The sequence below is a fragment of the Magnolia sinica genome, chromosome 17 (assembly GCF_029962835.1).
Source record: "Magnolia sinica isolate HGM2019 chromosome 17, MsV1, whole genome shotgun sequence".
Lineage (NCBI taxonomy): Eukaryota > Viridiplantae > Streptophyta > Magnoliopsida > Magnoliales > Magnoliaceae > Magnolia > Magnolia sinica.
Window position 1 is genome coordinate 7138582 of NC_080589.1, and position 14545 is coordinate 7153126.

At 39.9% G+C, this 14545-nt stretch overlaps 1 protein-coding gene across 2 annotated transcripts in view; it reads right to left on the reverse strand.

Annotated features, from left to right (window-relative positions):
• Positions 1–14545, reverse strand: part of LOC131231495 (calmodulin-binding transcription activator 6) — a 44631-nt gene that overhangs the window by 19669 nt on the left and 10417 nt on the right. For both annotated transcript variants that reach the window (XM_058227716.1, XM_058227715.1), the window contains exons 4-6: positions 14231–14319; positions 8525–8570; positions 5283–5472 (exon numbers count right to left, since the gene is read on the reverse strand). In XM_058227716.1, the coding sequence (XP_058083699.1) occupies positions 5283–5472; positions 8525–8570; positions 14231–14319 (325 nt within the window). The remainder of the gene's footprint in view (positions 1–5282; positions 5473–8524; positions 8571–14230; positions 14320–14545) is intronic.

The following is a 14545-nucleotide window of genomic DNA, read 5'->3' on the forward strand; positions in this document are numbered from 1 at the left end:
CGGCCGTTACAGGGTGTAACGTCCGTTACCCCATAACATTCCAAAAAAAGGGGGTTCTTCTTCGAGGAAAAAAAGAAAAAGATAAGAGAAGAGGAGAAGATAAAGGTCGAAGGCATACCTAATTCTTCTTCTTTCTTTTCCTCTTCTTCTTCTTCTTCTTCTCATCTCCATCAGCTGACCAGCATCTCTGTAACTCTGTCTCTGTTAGGGTTTCAAAATCGGAGAACCACCTCTCTCTACTAGGGTTTCGAGCACAGAGCCATGCAAATCTCTCCCTACTAGGGTTTCGTGCACAAAGCCCTCGCATCTCTCTCCATTTGAAATCGCGGCGAAGTCGAAGAGCCCTCACATCTCTCTCCATTTGAAATCGCGGCGAAGTCAAAGACCCCTCTCTCGCTCTCTTTTCATTCCAAAGGAAATCGGACTACGTACGAGTTACTCAACACGCTTTTATCGTATTGAGTAAACTCTGTTGGGCCCATCGTGAATGTATGTGGTTTATCCACACCGTCCATCTGTTTTTCCAGCTCATTTAAGGGGTTGATACCAAAATTAAAACATATACAGAGCTCAAGTGGATGATACCACAGGAAACTGTGGGAATAATGATTTCCATCGTTGAAACCTTGCTAGGCCCCACAGTGATATTTATTTGTCATCCAACCTGTTCATAAGATCACAAAAACATGGATGAAGGGCAAACACAAATATAAGCTTTATCCAAAACTTCAGTGGCCCTCAATAAATTTTCAATGGTAGAAATTCAATTCACACTATTTCCCGTGGTGTGGCCCGTTTGAGATTTGGATATGCTTCATTTTTGGGCTCAAGCACTAAAATTATCTGATAAAATGGATGGTAGGAGTGGATAAAATATCTAAATCACATAGACCCTACAGAGTTTACTCAGTACGCGATTAGCTTCCATTCCAAAGAGGCTATGTGGCTCATTTCCATCGAGTTTTCTTTTTAATAAAAGGTCCACGTGCCGTGTGGGCCCCACCATGATGTATGTATTTTATCCATGCCATCCATCCATTTTGCCACATCATTTTAGGTCATGATCCAAAAAATTAGTAAGATCCAAATCTTAGGTGGACCACACCATAGGAAACAGTGGCTATAGAATGCTCACCATTAAAATTTTCTTAGGGTCCATTGTAATGTTTGTTTTCCATCTAACCTGTTAATTGGGTCACATTGGCGTGGATGAAGGGAAAACACACATGTCAGCTTGATCTAAAACATTGTAGCCCCCAATAAATTTTTAATGGTGGACATTTAATCATTGTTGTTTCTTATGGTGCGGTCCACCTAAGCTTTGGATCTACCTCATTTTTGGGCTCATGCCCTAAAATTATTTGGCAAAATGGATGGACAGTGTAGATATAACACATTCATCACAGTAGGGCCCAAAAAACTTTGACACTTGTGTGCCACACTTCATAATCCATGTCCCACCTAATTTGGGCCCTTAAAAAATTATACACGAGACATGTATTAACTTTAAATTTACCAATTAAATTATGGACCATAGTTGCTAACTCACAATGCCAAAATCAAATTGTTTGAATGGTTTTAATCGTTAATTTGTGGACGCTTATTTTTTAAAATAGAGCCTTTTGATTTTTTTCATGATTCACTATCCAATAAATGTCCACCAATTCATAAGTGAGATAATGCCAATAAGTTGCATGAATTTGATGCTGATTTGGGGCATGGATTGGTCCTCCAAGTCAGCCCCAAATTGGCAACACCATCTACCTGAATTTAATTTCATTTTTTTAAAGAACTATTGGGAGAAATGATATCAAATTGTTAAGTATATAAATTAGATATTTTGAAAATTAAATATATGAATTTTGTAGTCAAATACGGGTTATCTGGTTCATAAATTCATCAGACAGTCCGATGCAACTTCTCACCAAAGAGTGGACCGTTACACTACCATAAACATGTTCCAAATTATAAATCAATGCATATTTGGAATATTTAGAATATTCCGGATTTAATGGATATTTTTTCATAATTTTTTGACAAAACAAATAAATAACACCGTTAAACACCCCGTATCGGCCGATATGGGGCGTATCTGTATTGGTAATGGTGGGCACTGTTATGCCCACCGACACCGATACCGAACACCTTGATTGACACTCGAGTCACTCGACAAGGCCGATACAAGCAATACTTGGTGAAATGGAAGAACATGCCCAATTCTGAATGCATATGGATCACAAGCAACTAGGGTTGTACATCGAGCCGAGTTGAGTCGAGGTGGGCCAAGTTCGGCTTGACTTGTCCATGCTATACTCGAGCTCGAGCTCAACATTGAAGCTTGGCTTGTTTGTCAAAGCTTTCGAGTCGAGTTCGAGTCGAGCTAATGGTTCGAGTCGAGTCGAGTTTACCTCGGTAGGGTAAGGGAAAGAAAAAGAGGGAATGGAGACGGGTAGGGTTAGGTAGGGTTTTTTAGTAAAAACTTTTAAATTTTAACCTTTTTTTTTAAAACTTAAATATATATATTATATATATTTAATATTAATATAATATATATAATATATATTATTAAAATATATTACTCGAGCCGAGCTCGAGCTCGAGCTCGAGCTTTGAGTCGAGTTGAGTCGAGTTGAAATACACCATGGTCAAACTTGGCTTGAACTCAACTCGAGCTTTAGCAAACAAGCTTGACTCGCCTTGAGTCGGCCTTTCAAGCCGAGTCAATCTGAGCCGAGTCGAGCAATCTTTTCGAGCTAGCTTGACTCGTGTACAACCCTACAAGCAACGAATTGAAAAGATTGGATTCAAACCTCTACTATTTGTATGAAGCGTCCCACTCATCGAAGTCAAGTTCTTTCCAACCCAAGGGGAATGATGCAGGCCCACAGCACACTTATGCCCACCATAGGGCCCAACAATGGCGTAGGCTTACATCCCACCGTAAGGCCCTACATGTGCTGATTTTTAGACTTTTTATTTATAGATTTGAGGGCCTAAATCAAGGATTACAAGTTACTATTCTTTAGAAGATATGGGGGTTGATTTTAAAATGTGATTGGAGATATGAGGGAGATGTGATTGAAGACATGGAATTGATTTAAAGATGTAATTAAAATTATTTTATATATTTACTTTTACTATTATTAGACCTTTACCATCTTAAGATAGATTAGATTGATTTTAAGTCAACTATAATTGATTGGAAATCTGATGCAGGACAATTAATCACTTGCTCTAAAAGCTCGAACTGTTAGAGTATGGCGAATTAATCCTCTTATCTCATAGCCCAAGCCTTACATCTCATGGGTTAGGACCTCGGCCGAACCCCCCTCGTGGACTCGTGGGCCCCAAATCACATGGGCCGCCCACCCCAAGTGTCCTCGCATCCCACGGGCTACCCCACTCGAGCCCGGTGTGAAATGCTCATTAATCACCCCCGGTAAGAAGTCTCGAACATGAGACCTCCCCCGTGGGCCCCAAATCACATGGGTCGCCCACCCCGAGTGTGTCATTGCATCTCACAAGCGACCCCACTCGAGCCCGGTGTGAAAATGTCCCTGCATTAATCACTCCCGATGAGGAGTCTCGAACACGAGACCTCTCGCTCTAATACCAATTTGATGCAGGACAATTAACCGCTTACTCTAAAAGCTCGAAATGTTAGAGTATGGCGAATTAATCCTTTTATCTCATAGCCCAGGCCCTATATCTCATGCGTTAGGACCTCGGCCGAACCCCCCTCGTGGGCTCGTGGGCCCCAAATCACATGGGCAGCTCACCTCGAGTATATTCCTGCATCCCACGGGCTACCCCACTCAAGCCCGGTGTGAAATACGCATTAATCACCCCCAGTGAGGAGTCTCGAGCACGAGACCTCCCCCGTGGGCCCCAAATCACATGGGTCACCCACCCGGAGTGTGCCCCTGCATCCCACAGGCGACTCCACTCGAGCCCGGTGTGAAAATGCCCCTGCATTAAAATCAATCTCTTAGTTGGGGGAATTCTCATTAGAGATTCACTTAGTCTATAAAAAGGGGTTATGGTGTTGGAAGCAGGCATTCCAAAATTTTCTAAGTGTGAGCTTTCTGAAGTTTTGTAAGAAGAGGTTTGATATCGACAAAGTATTCCTACCTCTCTACTCAAATATTATTGTGGATATACTCGTCCATTTCTTTGCAATTCGAGTGTTGAGATCTCATTGACTCGATAACCAGGTTGCACCACCAAGACAATATTTAGAGTGCAGAAGGAAACAATTCTATAGGCAATGCTTTAGCTAAAATTGATGGCCAACAAATGCCAAAAAAGTGACTTATTTCATTGTTTTGACTCTATAAATCAAATGGATGGAGAGATGAATGATGTTCCCAATGGGAAGAAAGTTGGGAGGATGAAGTGGAGATGTGTTTCTTGATCGTTGTGTGGTTGCATGCTAAGACAACTGCTTGAAGGGCTATGCTATATGGGCTGACGTTTTTGTGGCACCGTGAGTAGAGGATGAGTATTTGCAATGAGAGAGAGAGAGAGAGAGAGAGAGAGAGAGAGAGAGAGAGAGAGTGTGTGTGTGTGCGCGCGCGCGCGCACGTGCGTGCAGAAAGAGGGTGGCTGTGACCTATATGGAGAGAGGAGATGGTACAGGCTACTTGCGTAAAATATTTAAAATTGCAAAAATGCCCCTTGTTGAAGACATGTCTAAATTACCCAAATAGCCTTTCTTTTGTTGGAAATCCCTCATATCGTTCTTTTAAAATGCTAAGTTAGCGACTCTCTGAAGTCTAATTGCATATGTAAAATTGTCCATAGTTACTCATGTTATATATAGTAGAAATGAAAATATTAAGACAGAAGTCTAGAAATACTATGAATGATTAGGTTAAGAATGAAGACATCCAAACCAGCTAAGAGTACAACTCCAGTAGGAGATAATGATGGAAAGCCAATTGGCATAGTTCATCCATGTGCAAAAGAAACTAGAGACTAGAACCGATGAGGGGAATGTTGAGACTGGACTCGACGATGGTTGAGATTGAGGGTGGTGAGAAGGGACATTAGGCTCTTGTACACTTACCAAGGATCAGGCCTTGGGAACAATCGGGGAAACAAGATTCATAAAGTTGACAACAAATAGATGGGACAGGGTTGTGATGATGATAATAATAATGCTTGTGATTACTAGCAGGATGGGCTCAAAGCTGTACTCCATGCCCCATTCAAAAGAATAACCCATGAAAGGATTGAGAAGCCTACAGACCACATTAAGACCATGCACATGTTTCTCTCACCTGCATAAAATGCACAATCTGCCCCAGAATCGATTTCGTCAGATACAACTGCAGAACCAGACGTATCTGAGTGCAAAGAGCCGGAATTTGAATTCACAGGCGTGAATGGAGGACCATGAAGCACCCTGTTTGACAAGGACAAAGCCTCTTTACATTCTTTTGGTGTGCTAAAGGACTGATTCGCATTATCCTGAAATTTCAAACATAGTAAATCAGTCAACAATACACATTACATATTCGGCACATATGCATACATTTCCATCTCTAAAATTCAAATTCAGTAAACCCAAATAAAAGCCTTAGAAGACCATGCAAAATCCTGGTACCCAAAAGGTGATTTCAGTCAGAGGATCAACATGCATGAGTTATTAAGACAGAAGAACAAGAATGCCAATGAACATAGATCCTAAGAAATTTGACTTGGTGCTAGCTATCACAAGAAAAACATCATCAAGCCCGAACAGTGCAGCCGAAATACATCAAATCTCACTGAGCCTCATGTCAATGAGAAAAAAGAAATGATGGAAGACTCGTTAGGATATAGAGAATACAGCCGGCATGCGTCTCTGGAGCTTACAGGTAGGCATATTCCAATCTACACTGGTTACAATATGTGAGGTTATCCAAAGCAACCTTATCATGTTCCCTGTCACTCTTAACTATTTAGAATTTGATGGCAAAGATAATAACTCTCCAAGCTTAGCATGCTGGACTGAGTACAGTGTTAGATAATCTTCAATATGGTGTCCTTCTAATGGTTTTGTGCATTGCATCACAGCTTTGATTATGTTATGTTCAGATTCTATTCCCTTTTGATTTGAAATAGAGTCGTTAGTTGGGTCCAACAGCAAGCAACTGAAAATACACAGAAAAAGCAGCAAATTAACCCTGTGATTTAAATAAAACGTGTTGTGCGAAAGTTTACTGAATTTTCTCATTTTTTTTTTTTAAAAAAAAAAAGGAAAATGCGACTGGACACACATCCTAGAAATTAGAATTGAGCACCCGTGTGAAACACAATAGCTCTCTCCAACAGAAAACTATGAAGCTCTGAAGAAAATCAACATGTATTCTAGCCCTTGTGATTTGACAATACAAAAAACTTGTGATACATGTGATTAGCAATGAGAACTTTTCACTCTTTTTTTTTTCCTTCTTCTTTTGAATGGTGAACAACTTTTCATAATTAATGCCATTGTCCAATGAACCATCTTTTTTTTTCCCCCACCATTTGCATCTATCTTAGGACATATGTTTGGATAGCTAGAATCCAAGGTGTGGACATGAAAAAAAATAATGATTACATAATTATTGTTTCCCTCAGCACTAACTCAAAAACATATAAATATACATACACATATATTTTTTAAAGGGTAACACTACCAGAGATTGAGCCTTGGATCACTCACACATGGTATACTATCTCTACCATTTTTAAGAGGTATTTATTTAAAATGCAGAAAACCCAATACCGAATTCATTAGGCAACGCTTACCTTGTAACTTTTGCAAGAGAACCGCCACTGTGCATAAGGCTAATGATTATTTTGTAGAATCCATGGTTTTCTTTCCAATCCAAACCGTAAAAAATGTCAAATCATGGAAGTTGCTTTTTTTTCCCATGGATTTTGTCTATCCAAACAGGCCCTTAAGAACAACCTAATGAAGAGATTTTCACCATTGACACTGTGTCCACTTCAGACCGTAGATTCAACATTCTACAGATCATCAATCATTATCAGGTATAATTTGCTGAGTTGTGTCCCAGCCTCTCCACACACCGCACATGGGCCAAGCTGGCAGAACATCTAGCTATCCATCAGGTTAGCTTGCAGCCTGTAGATTCTCTGCTCCCAAGATCAGGCTGGTCCACTTGTCATGTAGGTGACAGTGGATGAAACAAATGGTACACTCATCGCCTTGTAGAGTCTCATTTTTTTAATCAATACCTTGTAGACTCTTGTTGCATGACTGCCCATTGAGTATTGAAGCAGTAGAATACATTCATAAACTATCATTCCACTCCCTACCACAGAGTAATCTCTACCACCATTACCCATCTCTACTGTCACCCACATTCTTCTTCATTTGCATTCCATGTCCCATACTTCTGCATCAGCATTTGCTAGAAATTTGGAAATTGCAGTGTTTGGTTATTTGTTATATGGCCTTTTGTCTCCTGTTATGACTTCATTTTCTAATGATCAAGCAGTGGTAGTGCAACTCTCACTTGCTTATCTTCTTTCTGGCTATCATACATAAAAACTGACCATCCTGAAGCAGAAGCTGAAATCAACTGTGACCGAGATAACCTTCCATGTGAGGCAGTGTCCCAAACATTCAAAATCCTCAAATTAAAGACCATGGAAAAAGGAACTGCCAAACAAGGCTACTCTTTCCATAGCATGCTTTCCTAGATATTAATTGTTATTAAATACTTATATTGCCTCGATAAGGCCTCTCAAACTCATGAATGATTCTCTATAACTAGCACAATCAAATAGCCCTGTTATACATGTCAAGCTTCTCATTTCTGACATCCATAACTTCACTTAGATGACATGCTTCTCCCATTGGATCAAGCATGAAGGGTCGATTGTTTTCATAAGTGATTTCAGGGGCTTTCAATTCGAAGATTTTTAGGATATCCCAGCTTCATCCCATCATCTTAGAATACGAAAGATAAATATTGGAAAATAATAAGATATAAAAAAGAAAAAAAAAAATTCCATCTCTGACATATTACAGTTAAGAAATGATGAAAAAACATATAAACGATAGAAAATAGAACATAAGTCTTCCATTAATTAAACATACAAATAAACCCCTTCCATATAAAATTGCCAATCGCATCTTAATTGTGAAAAGTTAACAATTAAAAACAAATAAATCTTGGATGGACAAGTATCATCTAATGGGGATCAAGAACTTAAACCGTGGTATGAAAAACATTAAGAGCAAGATGCAACATCAACATAAGAGGTTACATTGGGGGGGCAGGGGGCGCGAATGAGTGAGAAGCAAACCAAATCATAATAAATAAATAAATCCTCATATTGGTATTACTAAATTTGATGGGAAACATGAAAGTGAATTTTGAGGAAGTTTTCCAAGTGCTGAAAGTAAAAGCCCTCAACTAGAAGAAGCGATATCAAGATGTAGGTTGAATTTATTATGCAGTTGATAGTTCTTGGCATGATAATTGATGTTGAGAAGGTATAAAAGAAACCAACTTGAACAAACCTCTAAAACTTCGCGATAATGGACAAGGACTACGTGTTCGAGTTTCCTGAAAACACAAACATACACACACGCACAAACACCAAGAAAAAAAGAAGAAAGAAAGTCAGAATCATGCCATTGGAGGTAGTATAAGATACAATGCAAGTTCTCCCATATGCTTAATGCCAAAGAGTTTTACAACAGCAATTAATGATATAGGAATAATCTTCAAAAATAATGGTGGTGATGATGATCATGATGATATAGGAATCAATTCATTAAGATCGACATAGACAAAGGTAAAGGTGCACCACAAATATGGTCAAGTACAAGATTACCATAGGACTATTGATGCATCCAAGCCATACATCAAGTGTGGAGGGTCCAAATAGACCACATGTGTGATATTCCATAATAAGTGGTGGTGGAGAGTAGAGAAAAGAAGAAATTTGGGGGGAAATTCTGTATTAGGGCGCAATATGACTCCATAACATATTTTATTAAGAGATATTACAGTGATATCGTGAGAGTAAAATGACAGCCTAAGATTTTTTTTATTTTTATTTTTATTTTTTTTAAGAAGGGCATATTACAATGATATGGTATCTCGAGAGAGCACCAAAAATAAAAGAAATGCTTTCTCCACTTTCTCTAACGCTCCACCTCAAGCTAGAGTATAGATATCACACATGCCTAGCTTACACAACGTGTCACATAACTGAGAAGAGGGAACGGCCATGGTGAGAATATCAGTGAGTTGATGCTTGGAGCATAGATATGAAGGTTTCTTCACCTCATCAAGGATAGGCCCTTAGATAGGGGAGATTATCAATTGGCGAAATAGGATCGGAAAAAGTGATCCATAATAGTAGGGCAACATTATGATGATGATATATGTGTGTGAGTCATCATATCCATACATCAGTCTATATTTGTATCTTAAACCTCGCTTGGTAGCAATGCACCCACTAGTCCCAAGCCCACAAGGGAGGAGAGTCGATAACAGGTAGGCCACCAATCATTCAACTCCTGGAAAGCAATCAGGATTCTTAAAGCTGACCGAGATCATGATATACACATAGGAGTGCACTCAAATGGTATCAGTATGACCACTATTAATGGTGGTACTGAGCTATTGGGGGCCCATGTAGTGTTTGTATGATCCAAACCGTCTGACAATAGTGCCCCACCATGATGGTTTGATGCCCCAAAAAATACATTGATCCAATCACCAAGTGAGGCACACCATAGAAAATAATGAGAAATGCCTAAAAACCTACAATGTCAAGTCACGATGGGTTCGATTCTATAAACAAACAATGTGAGCCCACTGCTTGAATGTGGAGGGAATCGGAGAGTACATTGTTTTTCATGGTGTGGCACACTTGATGATTGGATTTGGTTTATTTTTGGTGCACATCATGGTGGGGCAAACCTATTTTGATGGTTTGGATCTCATGCACACACCATGTAGGCCTTCAATCAATCTTCGGCTGCATCTTAATGTTAACAAGCCACTATTGGTGCGAAAAATGACAGAGTCATTGGTCTCGAGTCGAACCGGGGTATCATTTCATTCTTGTAACAGGAGTGAGTGCACCGCAAGACCAGACGACATTGCTCCCTCGCCTCGCAGTGGTGGTACCAGTACCATATGAGGATGCTCCATGAATCTATGCATCGATGCATATATGTACATACCTATGATGATGTCTGCGTAGATATGTCTATATGTATTACCGAAAAGGATCTTATACAACTATTGTATTGTGAGCTTACGATACAACTAGTTGCTTTGGACACTGGCAGTCCGATCATCAATCTAGACTGTCTGTGCTGTCCAAGCACTCTTGGTAGGCGTTAATTCAAGAATCACACAAATCAAACAAGCCTAACAATTTGATCAATAGAATGAAGAAAGTTTATAGTCAAGTTAGATTATAAAAAAATAGCTCCAACCATCGACTTAGAACATGTATTCAATGGGCCTCACATTGGATTGCTCATTATTCGAAAGAAGCACTTTGATCAGACAATGCAAATCCATGGCTCGTAACATGGACAATTATAGAATGAATGGCTAGCATTCAAACGGTTAAGAGTTGTACAATTAGCATAATCCTTGCATCATCGCCTGACAAGAGTTGATTGGAATGAATGACCAGACAATCCAGATAGATGATTGGACTGGCCAATGTGCCCGAAGCAACTACTACTGTAAGCCTACAATACAACTAGATGGATAAGATCATTTTGCATGTGTGTGTGTGTTATATGTGTGGGTACATATACACACATACATATAAGCATAATTTGGATGGAACTCATGTCAAAAAGTGCATTGGAAGCCATTGTTTGGACATGGATGGGATCTCGAACTTCTCATCTATAAAACATCTTTGTTTACTCTTCAAACTGTATTACAGAGCTATAGCAGCAGCATTTCTCATCTAAATAGCTCAGGAAGTTCATAACATAGATGGGCAAATGCAGGGGCATTTTCACACCGGGCTCGAGTAGGGTCGCTTGTGGGAGACAGGGGCACACTTGAGGTGGGCGGGGCCCATGGAGGAGGTCTCATGTTCAAGACTCCTCACCAGGGGTGATTAATGTACATTTCACACCGGGCTCGAGTGGGGTAGCCTGTGGGATGCGGGAACACACTCGGGGTGGGTGGCCCGTGTGAGCCGGTACCCATGTGATTTGGGGCCCACAAGGGGGGTTCAGTCGAGGTCCTAACTCATGAGACGTGGGGCCTGAGCTATGAGATAAAGGGATTAATTTGCCATGCTCTAACAGTTCGAGCTTTTAGAGCAAGTGCTTAATTGTCCTGCATCAAATTAGTATCAGAGCAGGAGGTCTCATGTTCAAGACTCGTCACCGAGGGCGATTAATGCAGGGGCATTTTCACACCGGGCTTGAGTGGGGTCGCCTATGGGATGCAGGGGCACACTCGGGGTGGGCGGGGCCCACGGAGGAGGTATCTTGTTCAAGACTTCTCACCAGGGGTGATTGATGCGCATTTCACATCGGGCTCGAGTGGGGTAGCCTGTGGGATGCGGGGACACACTCGGGGTGGGTGGCCCGTGTGAGGCGGTACCCATGTGATTTGGGGCCCACGAGGGGGGTTCGACCGAGATCCTAACCCATGAGATGTGGGGCCTGGGCTTATGAGATAAAGGGATTAATTCGTCATGCTCTAACAGTTCGAGCTTTTAGAGCAAGTGATTAATTGTCTCGCATCATGGCATAACTTCCACCTTCACTAGGAGTATTATTTAGCTTGAAGAATTTTTATGAGGTTAATAAATGTTAAATAAACGAATTTCATCTTACGACCGATTTCTGGCCATATCACTGATTGGGTTCCATTTCATGCTTAGCAATCTGGTATGGCATTACATGTTCAGGACCTAAATTGTTCACGAAATTCCCTTTTGGGTAAAACATACAATGGCTAGGCTAAAGTCCAGTGGCAGGATATGATCATGTCAGCATGTGAGAGTGATTGGTAAACATGTACCTCTTGGCTCCCTTCATTTTTTGCAGCCAACTATTCAAGCATGTCCTTTTCACTTTTGTTATGATCGTGGTACATGTGTGATGAGGACATCCAAGCACCTTTTAGAGTTTATTAGAGGAGAGATGCCCATGTTTCTTTATGGCTATGTGATCATTACATGGGGCTCAATGGGCCCAATTTGAGTTCCTAGCTATGTTAAAGACCCCACATGCATGATCGTGCATCTTTAAAGACCCCACATTGGGAAGATGCATGTGGGTTGCTTAGTTAAGAGTATTGGACTGTTGGATCGATTGGATACATCTATCAGACCGTTGGATTTCGCATCAGATCGTTGGATTTCGCACAATGGGCCATCTTGACCGTTCGACCATTTTGATCATTGGGTTGTCTTGATCATGGACTCATATTGGACACTAGTGTTAGTTAGTTTTATCTTATGTTGATTTATTTTATGATTGAGTTGATATTGGGGTGCTTTGGACATTTTATAGTATTAAAGGTGTTTTTTGTATTTTTTTTTTTTAAAAAAAACCTCCAAATAGAGTATATAAGGCTTGGACGTATGAAGTCCAGGGCATTATGGGCTGTTAAATGAAATTTTCTTCTTGCTTTGTTTTTTATCAAAATTCCTCTTGTGATTGGGGTTTGGTGTGAAGCCATGGAGTGATTCCAATTATCTTCTTTCTTTTATTCCCTTTCCAGGTAATCTTAATTTTACTTTCTTCTCTTCTTATCTTCTTTTTTCCCCTTTTCTTTTGATTCCAACCAAAGACATCACTACCATCACCCTAATCCTTTCAATCCTAACCCAAACTATTACCCTAGCCATTCGGACCACTCCCAAGCCATCACCCCCACCAAATTGTACAGACAACCTAATCCGTATTCGTACGACTGTACGGATGCACCGTAAGGACAACCCTACCCCCTATTCTTGCCTCTTTGTTTCCCATCTTCAAACCCTAATTCCTTAGATTCTCAAACCCTATTTTTTAAATTAAAAAAACCCTAATTCTCAAAAACATAATTCCCAAAACCCAAACCCTAATAAAACCAAGTGATTTCCTTTGAATTAAGATTTATCTCTATGCTAGATGGAAGTTCTACCTTCCATAGGTCCTAATTAATCAATATCCTCTTAAGACCTATATTGTGGAATTGTAGGTAATCTTGAATCAGAGCATCCTTTAATGCTTGAACTCTTTAACCTTGTGATAAATTAGCTTTATTTTGTGCTTTGATTTCTCTAATTAATCCGTTGATTAATTTCATTGCATTATTCTAGGTTAGACCATCCGTCCTACATCAATGTGTGTGCCTCGGTCTAACTTGGATGCCTATGTTTATTGCCCGACACAAGGGAATTCCATGTGTGTGTGTACTTGTGTTCAAAATATGTCCTGCAACTGCCACCACTCCATCGCTTGCCCTTTGTGTTGTGCATGAATTAGTTGGCCTGGGGATTAGCACTAGGTAGGACCGTGTTAGCATGCAACTGCATCAATGTGAACCTCTTCACATGTTCCAAGGATCAACCAAAGAATTAGTTCAATAGTGTTGTTACAAGTTGATGTGCACCCAGATCTGAACTTTTTGTTGTGGTACTGTTTTCCCTTTTCATCATGCTTTGATGTTTTATCCAAAAAACATGAATGGAATTCCCTCACATTTCCAGGCAATAGAGTTTTTCCTACACCGGTCCCGCTGCTACCCAGTTACCTCAACATTCATGTCATATTGCTTTTTTCAGACTTAGAAGTGGGACCCTTATGGTATGTACGATGTGCTTAATTGGATAGGAGCCCTGGACCACATGGAATTGGCAGACAGCATGCCCCCTCGTAGGCAGACAAGATAGCATAAAAATAACCCATTTGTGTTTTTGTTTCAGTTAGATTCATTCTGCTTGTGTTTTCTTTAGCTAGTTTCATGCTTTTGTAGCTTCTTTTCTGCTTGGTTTTGGTTATCTGTTGTCTCTGCCTCTTTTCTGTAGTGTTAGTGTTCCAATAGTGGGCTCTTTGTTGTCCCCCGTTGCAGTGTTTCATCTTTTTTCTTTCCCTTAGCTTTTAATAAAACTCATATCAACCATATTTAAAAAAAATAATTTAAAATTTAAATTTTTTTTTTTTTTTTTTAAAAAAGATAGCTCACAAATAAATAGATTTTGCAGAGATGGTGCACATATTTCACACATTACATACTTATCAAGTAGCCAGTAAATCCTGCGGACAAAGTTGGGGTTATCCTGACCATGCGCATAGTAGACATGGATCCTGTCTAGATTACCAACCTGTGCCATGAAATAAAATACACATTATATGCTGCTTCATGTGCTCAGATATAGCTAATTAAGAAAGTATACAGCTCAAGCCAAAGAATTAAATATCAAGAACTTGGAGAATCAAATGAAAATAACCTAATAATAGTTCTAACTTACTAATAAAATATCTCAATATTTCAAGAAGGTATGGACAAAATCCCATACCCTTAGATTCCAAATTTGTTATGAATTTTAT